The sequence below is a fragment of the Callospermophilus lateralis genome, chromosome 6 (genome assembly GCF_048772815.1).
Source record: "Callospermophilus lateralis isolate mCalLat2 chromosome 6, mCalLat2.hap1, whole genome shotgun sequence".
Classification (NCBI taxonomy): Eukaryota; Metazoa; Chordata; class Mammalia; order Rodentia; family Sciuridae; genus Callospermophilus; species Callospermophilus lateralis.
The window spans coordinates 142,854,655-142,869,439 of record NC_135310.1 but is presented as its reverse complement, the minus strand read 5'-3'; the positions used below and the strand labels follow the sequence as shown (position 1 = coordinate 142,869,439).

Genomic DNA, 14,785 nt, shown 5'->3' with positions numbered 1-14,785 from the left:
TTATTATTTCCACTTTACAGATGAAGGAAATGTGGCTCAGACCGATTACGTATCTAATCTAAATTTCAAGTCAAGTCAGTATTTTCTAAGATCAGAGCCAGGTGTGTCCAAAAGCAGAGCCCCAGGCTGCCCTCCACTGGCAGAGATGGTGAACGTGACATTATCTTGGCTCCCTTGCAAAGTGCACTCAGAAGACCAAGATGGCCTGGCCAGAAACCTAGTTTAACACACACACCCACAAGGGAAAAAAGAAAAAAAAACAAGGTACAGTGAAGTTCACAGATAAGAGGAACACTTCCATGAGCCAGAAACAGAACATGAATGCAGTGCAGTGAGAAAATAAAACAGGTTTGCTGGACTCTGGGCCCATAACCAAAGCAGAATATAGGAGCCATCAGCTGCAGGGCAACACACTGCTGGATGAGGGCCTATGGAGGCTGGAAGCCCGAGACCTGAGGCTGGGATGGGATAAACTCCAAGCTGGTGCAAGACGAAATGACAAAATGTGTCCTCCAAATGCAACCTGGGGCTGTACCCCTAAAAGGCTGAAGACTTAGGGAGTCTGGCCATTTGCACTGGATCAGCTATAACCCCTGGCATATGTACCAGTGCTGGTGGGGACACTCAATAAAGCCTCACGAAGCTTTCTATAAAATAGCACAATATTGGCATAAAACCAGCACATATTGTCTTGGATACATTAAATCCGCTCCCGATTACTTACAATATACTATCTCAACAGCTGTTAGATTGTATTGATTAGGGAACAGTAACAAGAAGAGAACTCTGTAAGTATTCAGAACAGACTCCTTGTTTTAAATATTTTTGATTCAAGGTTGGTTGAATTTGCAGAAGTAGAGCCCATGAATTTAAAGGGCCAGAAGATATGAAATGATGCCACTCAAGACATAGGACTCCAGGTCACCAAGGACACTTAACACTAAGGGAAGAAAACTAATATCGCTTCAGGAAGAAAGGAGAAAACAGAAGAACCCAGCTATCTCCCAAAGCTGAAGAGGAAGAGCTAGGAGTCTGGACAAATCAGGGTGACTGGAGTATAACAGTTAGAATAAGGAAAAAAGGTCGATACACAGAGCTCAGGAGATCTGCAGAAGAGCCCCTGCAGTATTCAAAGGAATACTAACCTATGCCTGAGTGTTCTAGAAACCAACTGTGGCCAGGAAACAAGCCATAAGAAAGGAGGGAAGAGTATCATGCTCACACAGGATCAGGAATAGTGCTGGTTCCCAAAAGCCAAGTGGAAAACATCACAATTCTTAAGTTATCAACTACAGTACTAGGAAACGTATTGCTCCTTTAGTACTAGCTCCTCACTAAACACTACATTGGTCCTACCTGAGAAGGCTTAAAAAGAAGACATAAAAGGGTCAAAGTCCTTGTAAATATTTCCAGAACAAAGTTCCTAAATGTTATCAGGAAAACAAAACCATTCAAATGCATCACAAGGTAAAATTTACAATGTTAGATCCTATAGATCCAGACATGCAAAATAGAAGAGAGATATTAAGTAAAGGAAAATTAATAGCAATTTATCAAGAGATAACAGACAATATCTAGGAAAAAGATATTAAAATACATATTATAATGATACTCACTATGTTCAGAAAGCTACAAGAATGTTATGTATAGATAGGGACAATATAAAAGACTAACTGAAGCACATGCATGAGATAAATACAGAGCATCGGGTTAACAGCAATGAGACATTGCAGAAAAAGACTGTAACAGAAACTATCAAAATGATCAGAGGTTAAAATCTGAACCTAAAATGAGAATAAAAAGGAAGAGCATCGGAGAAATAAAAAGGAAAAGTTTCAAGTGGCCAAATACACATGTAATTGGAGTCCCCAAAGAAGGGGAGTTTTAGAACATATCGGATTCTCTGTCCAACTGATTCCTAAGGGGAAGCCCTATTTCCACTGAGCACCTCTACTGGCACAAAGCAAGACACTTCACATCCCCATTTTATAAAGTTCCAAGGATCAGGCTAAAGAGTGAAGCTGGGTACCACAAGCCAAAACAACAGAGGAAAGAAAGCAGGGGTCAGAAGGCAGTTCCTAGAGAGAGGCCTGATTCTCACCAGGCAACTCGGTACCAGTTGAATGAAATGACTGCTTTGTTACATCACTGTCTAGGAGCACTAGAGAGAAAGATAACACTCTCCAAATCAGGTGGCACCAGCCAGCCAAGAGAGCTCATGTAAAAACTATTAAAAGTGATAATCTTAGAAGTATTTTAACTTTAGGAGCAAAGTAGAGCTAACATTTATAATCATAAACATTAATCCCAACTGCTTTCATTCAGTTACACTAACAAAAATTCAGGAATAGAAAAAATACAAAATGATATGAAATGCATAAGATCCTCATTACCATGGCCACAGGACCTCCCTCCTGAGCAGGACATCATTCACAAGGCAGGGGCCTAGAATGTTTTGGTTGAGTGCCACCAGATGTGGGTCCCTCTAAAAGTTGGGTTGGCAAGCAGGTTTGGGTGAAATCAACACCTGTGAAAGGAAGGTGGTGGCATCAGGTTGGGCAGAGGGATAAGTCAACCACAGCAATCAGGCCCAACAAAGCCTGATCCTTGCCAAAGGTCTGAGATAGACAGCCCATCGGAATTGGCCCTTGAAAAGCCTTTATGCTCCTGCCACCTTCAATCTTTGGATGTGGGCAGTCCTGGAATGGGCACATCCTAGGGCAAGGAGACTCTCGGCAGCTGAGGCTGTCCCCCTAAGAAGAAGATGGCTAGAAGCTTCCTGAATTCCCATCAGCAGAGATTCCTTAGCAGGGTGATGGGAAGTGCATCTCAATGACCGCCATGGGCCTTTTTGATTTTACGCAGGTAAAGACACAATGGCCCCATGGCAACATATCTAATCAGCAGCACAGTAGCACAATCCATCTCTCCTTTAGACCTGCTGATCTAAACTGGACTGTGAGGCCAATGCATTATAAAGGGAAACTCCAGTGTTTAGCAAAGAGACTGTACAAAAGAAGGGCTGTAAACCCAAAGGACAGAAAGAGAAATTAAATAAAATGTTAAGAATCCTAAACCCCCGTTGCAGTTGCTCTGAAAGAAATGATTGCCAAACATGGTACAAAATGAAAACAATTGAGAAATATGAAAAACGACAATGAATTACACAAGCATAAAGACAGTCTAAAGGGTTCTTTTATTTCCTTCTAATTCTGAAATGATAACCTCTCTTATAATTGCCTTAGGATGCTGGTACAATTGAAATGTTAGCAGAAAATAATAAAACACATTTGCAGAAAGAAAAAAAAAAAAAAAACCTGAAACTAAAGCAACTGTAATAACAACAAATTGCCACAAGGAAATAGTGTGTTCTAATTTTTAATTTTGCTTTTTCAAGAACAAAGGAATCCAATAATATAATAAAGGTGAAAAACCTAGACCATAAAAACAAATATAAAAAGAATTGCTGAGTATTTCCAAGGCTTGCAAAGCAGTCCCCACTGATTAACTAACTATAGAAAGAGTGAAGTTTTTAAGCAATCCTTGGTATCCAAAATGTAATTGGATATGATGCAGCAAACACAGGCTTTACCACAAGCTGGGTACCACAAGCCAAAACAACAGAGGAAAGAAAGCAGGGGTCAGAAGGCAGTTCCTAGAGAGAGGCCCGATTCTCACCAGGTTGTTTTAACATCATGGTTTTCATAGGCTAAGAAATATTATTCAGTGATTGCTTTCTGTCCTTTCATAAATGCAAAAATCAACAATGGGCTCAGAAATAAAACTGCACAGGCTAAAACTGCCCACAACACTTAGCAGCAGGTGATCCCCATGTGGAATTCTCTGTGCCAGTTCCCCTCAGGTGAAAAATGGGAATCACAGAATCAGACCAAAGAAAAACAATTTTGTAAAAGTGCTCAGCCCAGGATTTAAAAGTGCTAACTATCATCGCTATTGTTGTTATTATCATCATTATTATTTCTTTTTTATTAATATTTATTTTTCTTCTATTGTTGATCAAATGAATTCAGATTCATGGGGCCAAAAATATTCTTCATAAGATTGCAAAACACATACACAGACACATGTACCCAAACACAGACCAAAGAAGTAACAACAAAAGTCCACAATTAAGTGATGCCTCTGAAATCCCTAAAATAGGAACAATCATATTTCTTTAGGGTCAAGAGAAACAGCCAAGAATCTTGAGGAGATTATTACTATTCAGTATGAACACTAAGAAAACACACAGCACTATTTGTTTTCTGTGACACAGACCCTCTCACTCTTGTAGTTCATGAACTGGGTCTGGGATCAGGTCACCTTCTCACCCTGCTCAGCATGTCCCTGAAGAAGCAGCACAGCAGACGTGACAAGCCTGGCAAACCCAGGGACAAGCTCTTCCAACCAAGGCTCTCAGCATGAGAGCAAAGCTGTGTGGGCAGAGGTTCTCAGCATTTTCAGGGCATAGAGTTATTGTGTGATTGGAAGTAAAACTGATCATGGCTGCAAGAAAACAAAAGATTACAAGGCTTTTTTCACTGATAGACTTTAGGACACATGAACACCACATGTTGTCCAAGGTGGATTTTTTACTTGAATTCCATTCCTCGATTCTGCTAACACAAACAAAGACTGAATCTGAAGATTTTATAATAGCAACACCTATCTGTAATGAAATCTGACGCTGAAAAGTGTGGGTTAACAACATTTTTAAAACAATAAGGTAAATATATGCCTGAAAAAGAGAAGCTACCACTTCATTGTTGTTTCAAAATGTAAAATTCCTAATTCTTTGCCATGAGCCTGCCTACCATGTCAAGACAGCCATCAGAGTCAGAAAAATCACATATTGCAGAAATATTTTTTATACAAACATCTGCTCTCTGGAAATTTTCACCTCAGTGCACAGTTTTGAAAGCTATACAAATCCAAATGTTAACAATAATAACACGAAGAAGAGTAAAGAATCACATTTGGAGAAATGTATATCCTCAATCTGCACAGGGTCTAGCACAGTGTTTCTTTTTAAAATATTTGCTAGTACTCAGTAAGGATGTTAAAGCCAACCTCCACATCATGACAGCTGGGCCACAGGGCTGTTTCCATTTCCATGAGCAGCAATGGAGATAAAGCAACCACAATTATCCCTCTTTGATTACATTTCTCCTTCCTCACAGTTTCTGCTTTTATTGCCTTGATTTTCCTTTACTTTTGTCATTTTTACATATTTTCAAATTGATTTAAAATCTTTAACTTATAAAGCACCTTTCACATGTTTATCTCATTTTATTCTCACATGAAATAAGTATTGCCTCAACTTTGAAGTTAGAGAACTGAGGGCTAAACCAGTAAATGACCTGTTCAATATTTCAGAATAAGTGGATAGTAGAGAACTTCATTTTCACCTGATTCCACAATACCATCTGTCAGTGGGCATAAGACTTGCTGTCAATCATCTTCCTCTCTCTCCTCTTATTTTTTTTCTTTCCTTAATGCTATTCTGTTTTATGTGTGTTTTCAAGGACTAGCATTTGTATCTCACCTACTTTGTTATATTGTCTTCTTTTCTTCCTCCACCTCTTCTTGTTTAGTAACCAGCACCTCCACTGGCTAATTCTTACTTATCCTCAAAGTGTTAGTGGGGCTGTCCTCCACCAGGAACCCTTCTGAGTGCATACTCTGCCCTGGAGGAGGCCTCTCTCCCCTGTGCCCACAGAACACTTAATGTTTCTTAGCAGAGGATTTAAGATCTGTGGCTTCTTGAAGACAAGGATTATATCTAGCTTATTATATACCATGATGCCTGCAACTCCTTGAAAATCCAGTTTGTTAATCTCACAAATACTAAATTGTGAGATTAACAAACTGTGATTGCAGAAATGTGTAGGAATGCATAAAAAAAGGAGGATTCTAAAAATCTCTTTCCATAGTTTGACAAGGGAAAAATTCAGATGAGCCTGACTCTGTATAGCTACTTGAGACAGAATAGTATCTCCTAAAAGTACTAGAATCCCTCCTATCCCAACCTTCCTCTAAAATGGTGTGAACACTATAATCCATCTCTCTGTATTTCAGTGTTAGATGATATTACTGTTAAAAATATAACAATTCCTTTCTTTTGTCATGAAAGTAAAGAGAAGTTGGCTATAATAGAATTTTCACATCAAAACTCTCTACCTGAAACCCTTTTTACTGTTGCATTATACTACTTTAATATGAAATATTTCACAACTAGAGGCAGGGGTAGAAAATAGCAACCATCCACACACCCATATTCAGTTTATCAAATCATAACATTTTGTCATATTTAACTTCATATTTTTTAAAAAAATAAAACAATTATTAACACACTTGAAGCCTGGTTTCTACCCCTTAATACGATTCCCCATCTCCTAGAAAAGATATTATCCTAAAATTGATTTGCTATTTTTAACATTGTGTGTATATAAAGAATTTCTATGATTGTTTAGTGATTTCTTAAATATTACATGAATTATGCATTTGACAATAGGCATAATGATGACTAAAGTGAGAGTCCAGATGTTAACAATATTGGTCCACCAACAGGAAATTCACCATTAATATTTTTGTTGTTGATAGTAGTAATCACATAATACCATATAAAATTTTCCATTGGGCTCAGTCACATTTAAAGTCTGATCTAATAATAATATCCTAATAACACTAATTAGCTAGTATGCTCTCTCTCCACTGATTACACTGATCCTAAGCCATCGTCTTTCTTATTGAAGGTTATAAACATTTTTCTTCTCTACTTAATTCTACTTTCATATCCTCTTGAGTTTAAATGGGATAAACCAAGAAATTCATGGGTTGTATCCCAGTAGAACTGAAACCATTATCCCACCATGTAAACAAAATATCTAGATTCAACCTTTATGACTTGGAAGATGGTAATTACTGGACATCTAAGCCTAACACAAAGACATTTGAGTACCTACCATCTCCAAACAGGTGTGTCACAAGCCTGGTGAGAGTTTGCTTAAGGTCAAACTCTACAAGCTTCAAGGCCTCCATGGTATGTGTCTCTTGCTTATGAGCAGAGCGAGAACTTTGTTCAAAGAGCTTCAGGCAGTCTCCATCCTTTATATCAGCAAATAACTGTAAACCAAAAGGAAAAGAATAAATACATAAAGCCAGTAGAAATAATATAGAAATCCAGGTAAAACACAAAATTTAATCTGTTATAATATGCAATAAAAACTATATCTCATACTTAATAAAAACACCAAAATTAACATCCACTTAGAAGCAACTTTGAGTAAAGCTCTATGCTACATGGTGCAGAGAGTCTAGGGAATCAAGAGACTGTTCTCATCTTTGCTGATATCCCTCTGTTTTACATTTGTGTAAAGTTATAGTCATTTCCAAGTTAGAGACAGTATCCTCAATTCTAGTGAGAACACAAATGAATCAGGCTTTCAGACTCAAAAATGATATCCCCAACTATCCCACAATGTCCCTGTAGTGTGACCTGGGACTAGGTAAGAAAGTATTGTCTGGGAATCAAATCCTGTGAAGTCCACGAAGGCAGGAAGCATGCTGAAATTTGCTACTCTTTTATTTCCAAAGCCCAGGACAGGAACTGCCCCACATTTCTGCCACTTACCATCCATGTGAACACATGCAAGAAATCTGGTAGATATGCCTCTGGTAATGATCTATAAAATGAGATAACACTCAACACACTTTATGATAAATAAAATAATACATGAAAATACAGAGTACTTGGCATAGTGCAATGGCAAAATAAATTTTCCTCATTATCATCATTATCATCATCACTAACAATCATAGCTACTAGTAGTCAAAAGTTGCTTTACCAATAAAAGTAGGTAAAGACCTACTTTTTTGCCCATCTGTGGTAAAAAAGTAGGTCTCTACCTGAGCTGGGAGTTTGAGTAAGAAAGAGAATTGTGTATATGAATCTATCATCCTTCCCACCAGAAGTCCCAGGAAATAAAAAATAACAAATGTTTTTATTTAAAGAATTAATCAACTGACATTTCTAATAATGTTGAGTTCAATTATTAGAATCAATTCTCCTGATAAATGCTACTAAAAAATTGGCAAGAGCATTGAAAAAGTAATAAAATAGAAATTACTAAACAAAACTCTATAAGAAAGTATAAAACCAGGAAAAAAGGCCTATCACAAAGCCACTGGGAATATCTTGCCTACCCAACATATCAACTGAAAAACTGAACATTGGTTGTGACAACTTAAAATAGCAAGTGAGACAAAAGTGAAACCCAGCGTCTGACCAAGTCAGAGTGTCTGAAACAAACAGCCCTAAAGGAATCATCCTCATCATAAGGAAGAACACAACCTAGTCTTTGTCTATACCTGCAGGTAGGTGTCATTCCCTGGGCAATAGGGAGAGTCTCAGGCTGTGAAAATGGATTAAGCCAAACCAAGACTGGCAGTTCCTTTAAATGCCCAGAAAAAAAATTGTTTACAAAATAGGGTTGGGGAATTGGCTCAGAGTTTAAGTGCCCCTGAGTTCAATCCCTGCTAAAAATAAATAAATAAATTTCAGAAAAAGATCCTGTCCACAGGCATCAAATACAATGACAAGTGCCAAAGTCTTGTCACAACAAAAGAACAAATGAAAAAATTAAATACCATTCCCTCAGCATAACATGAAAAATAGAATTTCTGAGCATCAAAATAACTATATAAAAAGGTACCCAGGGAGGGAACAATGCCATTCTTAATCCACTAGGAGCCTTTGAGGAAATCAAGTGCAAGCTGAGGAAAACCGAAGGAAAGAAAGAAGAGAGAAAAAAGTGAGGTGGTAAGGCTGATCTAACATCAGCAGTTATTCATTACAGTAAGTCACTCTTGAGTCCAATCTCAAAAATTAACAACAAATATATGAGTGAAAAAGAGAATTGCAAGGAGAATTGATCAGACTCAGGAATAAAACAGAAGAAATTAAATCTTCTCAAAACTCAAGTTCAAATTGTAAGTACAAAAGAGACAATGGAGTCAATGGATATTTAATAAGGAACATTGAAGAAAAGCAGAAAAGCAATGAAGAGAAGAGACAATTCAAAATTTTAAAATGTACAGCAGGAAGAGAATAAGTAGCAGAAATGGAAGAGAAGCAAAGAAGGGACAGTGTTTATATAACTGGAGTCCCCAGAAGAGAAAAGTCGCATGATGGAATGTCACTGATGGGAAAAGACAGAACTTGAGAAAATAAGTCAAGGAGAACTGAATAGTTACCCCATTAAACTGAAAAGATAACAATGGAAAAGCCTTCATGGCCTCTAGGAAAACTAAAATAAAATAAAATAAATAAGAATTTCAGGGACAAGGGAAATTCTTCAAAAGTAACAAACAAAAAAAGGCGGCTGGGGCTGGGGCTGGGGCTGGGGCTGAGCAGTAAGCGCTCCTAATCACATGCAAGGCGCTGGGTTGGATCCTCAGCATCACCAAAAAAATAAATAAATAAAGGTATTGCATCCAACTACAACTAAAATAAATTAAAACAAAAACCACAAGGCAACAGTGGAGCCACATTATCAAACAATTCAATTTAAAACTGTATGCACCAAGAATTTTATATCCATCAATGTTGTCCTTAAAGGATCAAGGGTACAGAAAAAGCCTAAGGGCACAGGGATGTTACATTATTAGGGACATCTTTCTGAAAATTTACCAATGCAAGAACTTCATGTAAGCAAAAAATAAATGAGAATTTTTCAGCAAAAGAAAAAAGAGAGTGGGGGGGGGCTGGGACTGTAGCTCAGCAGTAGAGCACTTGCCTTGCATGTGTTAGGTACTGGGTTCGATCCTCAGCACCTCATAAAAATAAATAAGTACAACTAAAAAAAATTTTTTTAAAAAGAGAGATAACAAAATAAAATTACAGATTTGACTATTACAAAGCTGGAGATTCAGTTGGACAACTAATACACAATTATTACATGTGACATGATTCAACAAAGTAGAAATAATGTAACTAAAAATCAGAATGTAGAAAACAATCATTGATTATCATGTAGACAATAGTTAGACAATATCTTAAAAACAAACTAGGCTATAAAAAGTTAAGAAAGCAGTGTAATAAGGTATTTAAAAGGTGTAAGTATAAAAGCAATCATTAAAACAAAAATATAACCTTTCTGAATAGCAACAAAAAGTTTAATTAAACAGCAAAATAACCTATATCTTATAAAAAAATACTCAACCAATATAAACTAATGCACAGCCACAAAATATTATGACAAGTTGAGATCAAACTGCCATTGTAGCAATAAATGTACTTAATTCGGAATAACATTTAAAGGGGAAAAACGATGTTAAATTTGGACACTTAGCATGACCCAGCTACATACTAGATTCAAGAAAAATACCTAAAACAATGCTAAATACAAAGGAATAAATAGATAAAAATAGGAAAATAAAAATAATTTTTTAAAAAACCCATGGCAAACCTGATATAAAACTAGAATTTAAGGGAAAAAAAATTAAGCAACATACACCACAAAGAGATACAATCTCTAACATAAAGGACTTTTAAAAACTAAAGAAAAGGCAAATCATCAATTTTAAACAGAGAAAAATACATGAACAGACAATTTATCCTCAAACAATCAGTGAAAATCACCCTTAAATATACAAAAAAAAAAATCAGTGAAATGCAAATTAACCACTGACATATTATTCCTAACCTATGATGCTGGCACAAATCAAAAAGCTAACAACATATTCTTTAGGGGAGACTTCAGAAAACATGTACTTTTTATACATGGTTGGTGGTAATGGAGACTGGAAGAATTCTTGTTAAAGTAAATCTGGCAACATCCTACAAAATTACACTTACTATTCATCTCCTGACCCACTACTCCAGTTTCCAGCTATTTATCCCAAAGGTATACCTCCCAAAGTAATGTATTTTTCCAAGGTTTTCATAGCATTTTTTTGAAACCGCAAAATATTAGAAACAAAAATCGTGCACTATTAGAGACATGGTGAATAAACTATGAACTGCCTATATAATAGAGCACCAATGATAGGTATAACAAACAAGAGCTCTCAGAATGAATGTTGAATAATTTCCAAGATAAATTGGGAAGTGAAAAAAGCAAAGTGCGAAATAGATATTATTATATGCCACGTTTTGTGTAGGGAATAAAATAATAAAATACATATAAGTTTTTTTATTCATGCAAAAGAAAAACAAAAAACTAAAGCATAAAACAAAAATTGAAAAAATGAATTACCTGCAAGAAAATGGGTGGAAACAGGATGAAAAAAAAAGGTGAATGAGAATGGAGTAAAAAGATCAGGGTAGGAGAGTGACATTCTCTGTGTAAACTTTTTTATACTTCTGACTTACAGAATCATGTTACTCTAGTAACTCAAAACACCAAAAAATAAAATCCATCCAGAGGTGGCTGGAACCCAAAATGAAATACAAAGGGTAACAGTGTGTACAACATTATTTTAAATAAATGACAAAGCCACACTGAAAAAAGCAAAGAATTTAATTTGAAAAACAGAATTTTAATGAGTTTTTCTACAGTGAAAATCACAATAGCAAATACTGCAAAAAATTAGTAATTATTTTTCCCCCCAAGATACATGTTAATAGTTCTGAAAGTACCTTGTATGGTTACTATATAGATGATCAAACCAGCAAATAAATTTTGGGTAAGAACCAAGTTTCTTATTTGTTGTTGTTGTTGTTGTTGTTTTATTTGTGGAACTGTGGGTAAAACTCAGGGGTGTTTTATCACTGATCTACATCCCAAGACCTTTTTTTATTTTGAGATAGGGTCCCAATATGTAACCCTGGCTGGCATCAAAGTTTGCCTGAGCCTCTTAAGTTGCTAGTTTGCAGGTGTGGGCCACCGAACCCAGCAAAGGACCAGGTTTCTCACTATCATTGTCAAAGGCAATGGGGACCCCTAGACCAAGCCATTTATTTGGTGCTGGCTTGGAACTGGACATACTCATATGAATTCATATTTTTAACACATGTGTATAGATAAATAGGTCACAACATAAATGGAAACAGAGATACACTGATTCCCTTACTCTGTCTATTTGGTGCGGGGATAGGTCCTTAAAGTAATGACATTCCCTATAGTAATAAGTTTGGGTTTCTAAATACCATCCTTACATAAAAGGAGAATTCCTTTGAGAAATAACTGATTCTAGGACTGCAACAAGGAAAATAAAAGATAAATCTGGATATTCAGCTGAGCCAAAAAAGATACCAAAAGGCACAAGAGTCATGTGATGGGGCTTCTCTAGGCCAAATATGGATCCAAAATATGTGTTTACCAATGGATTATAATCCATATAAATAAATATCCATGAAGCCATATTGATACAGATGACTGACTAAATATGTGGAGAGAAGTTAAAGGTCATCCTTATTGTATTCTAATTACTTTAGACAAAATGATGGATACAGAGAATAACTACTGAGAAAACACCACAGTAATAAATGAATGAATTATAAAGTTAGCGGAGCAAAATATGATAAGAAACAGGATATTCACATAGCCTCAACACAGCTTCCCACAAGAAACTTAATACTTACAAAGGGGAAAATAACAACTTTATGGCAGAGAAACATAATAAATGCTGTGTTTGACTATCAAAGAACTCAACATAACCAAAAATGACACATATCAACACCATGTTGCCTTGTGAAATAACACACTAATAAGGACAAAGCATTCATTTCCATTATACTTTGGCCAAAAATGAATAACCCGATTCTGACCATGAGAAAACATCAGAAAATGTAAAATTCAGGAGCATCCTAAAAAATATCTGGCCAGTAATCTCTAAAAGTGTTGAAGGTTGTGATGGGCAAAAGATGACTCAGAAACTGTCCTGGTTTAATAAAAGAAGTAGAGTCATGACAAATCTATTTGTGATAATGGACTGAATTCTGATCCAGAAAAAAAAATTAAATTTCAGTCAAAACATTTTTTTGACATGTTCTTTTTCGTTACATCTCAAATGTGTGTGTGTGTGTGTGTGTGTGTGTTTTTAAAAAAAAGCTCATTTTCACAGCAGTTTTAGGTTCCCAGCAAAATTGAGAAAGGACAGAGATAATCTACACCCACTGCCTCGCCACAAACACAGCTTTCCCTATCAACTGCACTTCCCACCACAGTGGTACATCTATACAATTAATATCCCTACATTGACACATTAAAATCAAAGACCATAGTTTACATTAGGGTTCACTCTTGGAGTTGTACTTTCTGCAGCTTTTGACAGATATATAGTGACATGTATCCACATCATAATGTCATACAGAGTAGTTTCACTGCCCTACAAATCATCTGTGCTCTGCCTAGTCAACCCTCTCTCCTTCATAACCTCTGCCAACCACTAATCTTTTCCCTGTCTCCACAGTTTTGCATTCTCCAGAATGCCATACAGTTAAAATTGAGAGTATATTTCCAGTTGGCCTCTTTTACTTGGTAATCCACATTTAAGTTTCCTCCATGCTTTTCATGGCTTCATGGCTCATGTGCAGTCTTTTTGAATAAAATATTTTTACTGTTTATACATTTTTGAGATTTCATCCGTTACTTCTTTAAACATTTCACCCAGTTATTTTATTCTCTATGGCCAAGAATTTCAATAGCTGAAGCAACTGAGTGTCATTTCTGCTGAAATTTCGCACTCAGTATTCTGCTTCCTCGTGTCTGGTGATCTTAGATTGGTTTCTCGCTGGGAAACATCAGGATCCAGGCTGAGGGTGCATTCCTTCAAAGATTGTGTGTAGCCAGAGCCCAGATAGCCCTAGGACCTATTTGGTTCTCTTCCACAGTGTAAGATGAGTCACAGGTTTGGCTTGCCCAACTTGTCAGTGCCACAAAGCCTGGTGTCCAGGTTGCCCTGCTGATGAGGGCACATGCCTGCAGACACTCCCCACAATTCATGTGTACTTCCCGTTCCAGGCACTCAATTCAGTTCACTTACTCCTTTTCTTGAGGAGTTCTCCCATTTTCTCTAAGCCTAAAAAGGGTTAGCAAAATTATTATATTGTCCCCCTCTCCCCAGGCAGCATACCTAGTCTGCTAAAGTAATAGAAGTTTTTGGAACTTAACTTTACAAACTCCGTTCAGAATCATATTATAAATTCATCAGGAGATGAAAATCCTTTATACTTATACCTTGTGGGGTTTTAGGGTGTGTGTGCGTGGTTATGTACGTGTATGTGGTGTTGGAGACTGAACTCAAAACTCTGCACATGCTATACCAGGGTACTAATTAAAAAAAGTTATTCACTGCTTGATCACTCAACATTCTAAAAATGACACTAAAAATATTTTGAACAATTTTATCATTGGTGGAATTAATGTGTCTTGAGGAAATTAACTGAAACATAATAATAGTTTTAATTAGAACGTCTACTTTTTAAAAAGGATTCTCAATATCTTTCTTTTAAACATAATGAACATGTAATATTTAAGTTCCTGGGAAAGAGCCTATATAAATCCAGGTTTCATGAACATTCTTCTTCTTAAATGGCAATGAAATTAGTAACTATGTAACGATTAAATTTGCAAATGATATCCATTTTTATTTATAAGAACAGTTATATGTAAAAATAACACTATTTCATTATTAGAAAGGTTTTCGGTCATAGCATTCACATTAAAATGTTAAGATTTAAAACAGAACAATAACACTGGAAGACTTTATCATCTCAGAAATACTCATAATTTTTCTTTTCTTGTAGTATTTATACATTATCCCAATAAGCAGGATTCTA

At 36.3% G+C, this 14,785-nt stretch overlaps 1 protein-coding gene across 7 annotated transcripts in view; it reads right to left on the bottom strand.

The window, feature by feature from the left end:
* Positions 1 to 14,785, bottom strand: part of Fars2 (phenylalanyl-tRNA synthetase 2, mitochondrial) — a 518,422-nt gene that overhangs the window by 344,276 nt on the left and 159,361 nt on the right. For all 7 annotated transcript variants that reach the window (XM_076857882.1, XM_076857884.1, XM_076857885.1 and 4 more), the window contains one exon: positions 6,966 to 7,125. In XM_076857882.1, coding sequence (XP_076713997.1) covers positions 6,966 to 7,125 — 160 coding nt within the window. The remainder of the gene's footprint in view (positions 1 to 6,965; positions 7,126 to 14,785) is intronic.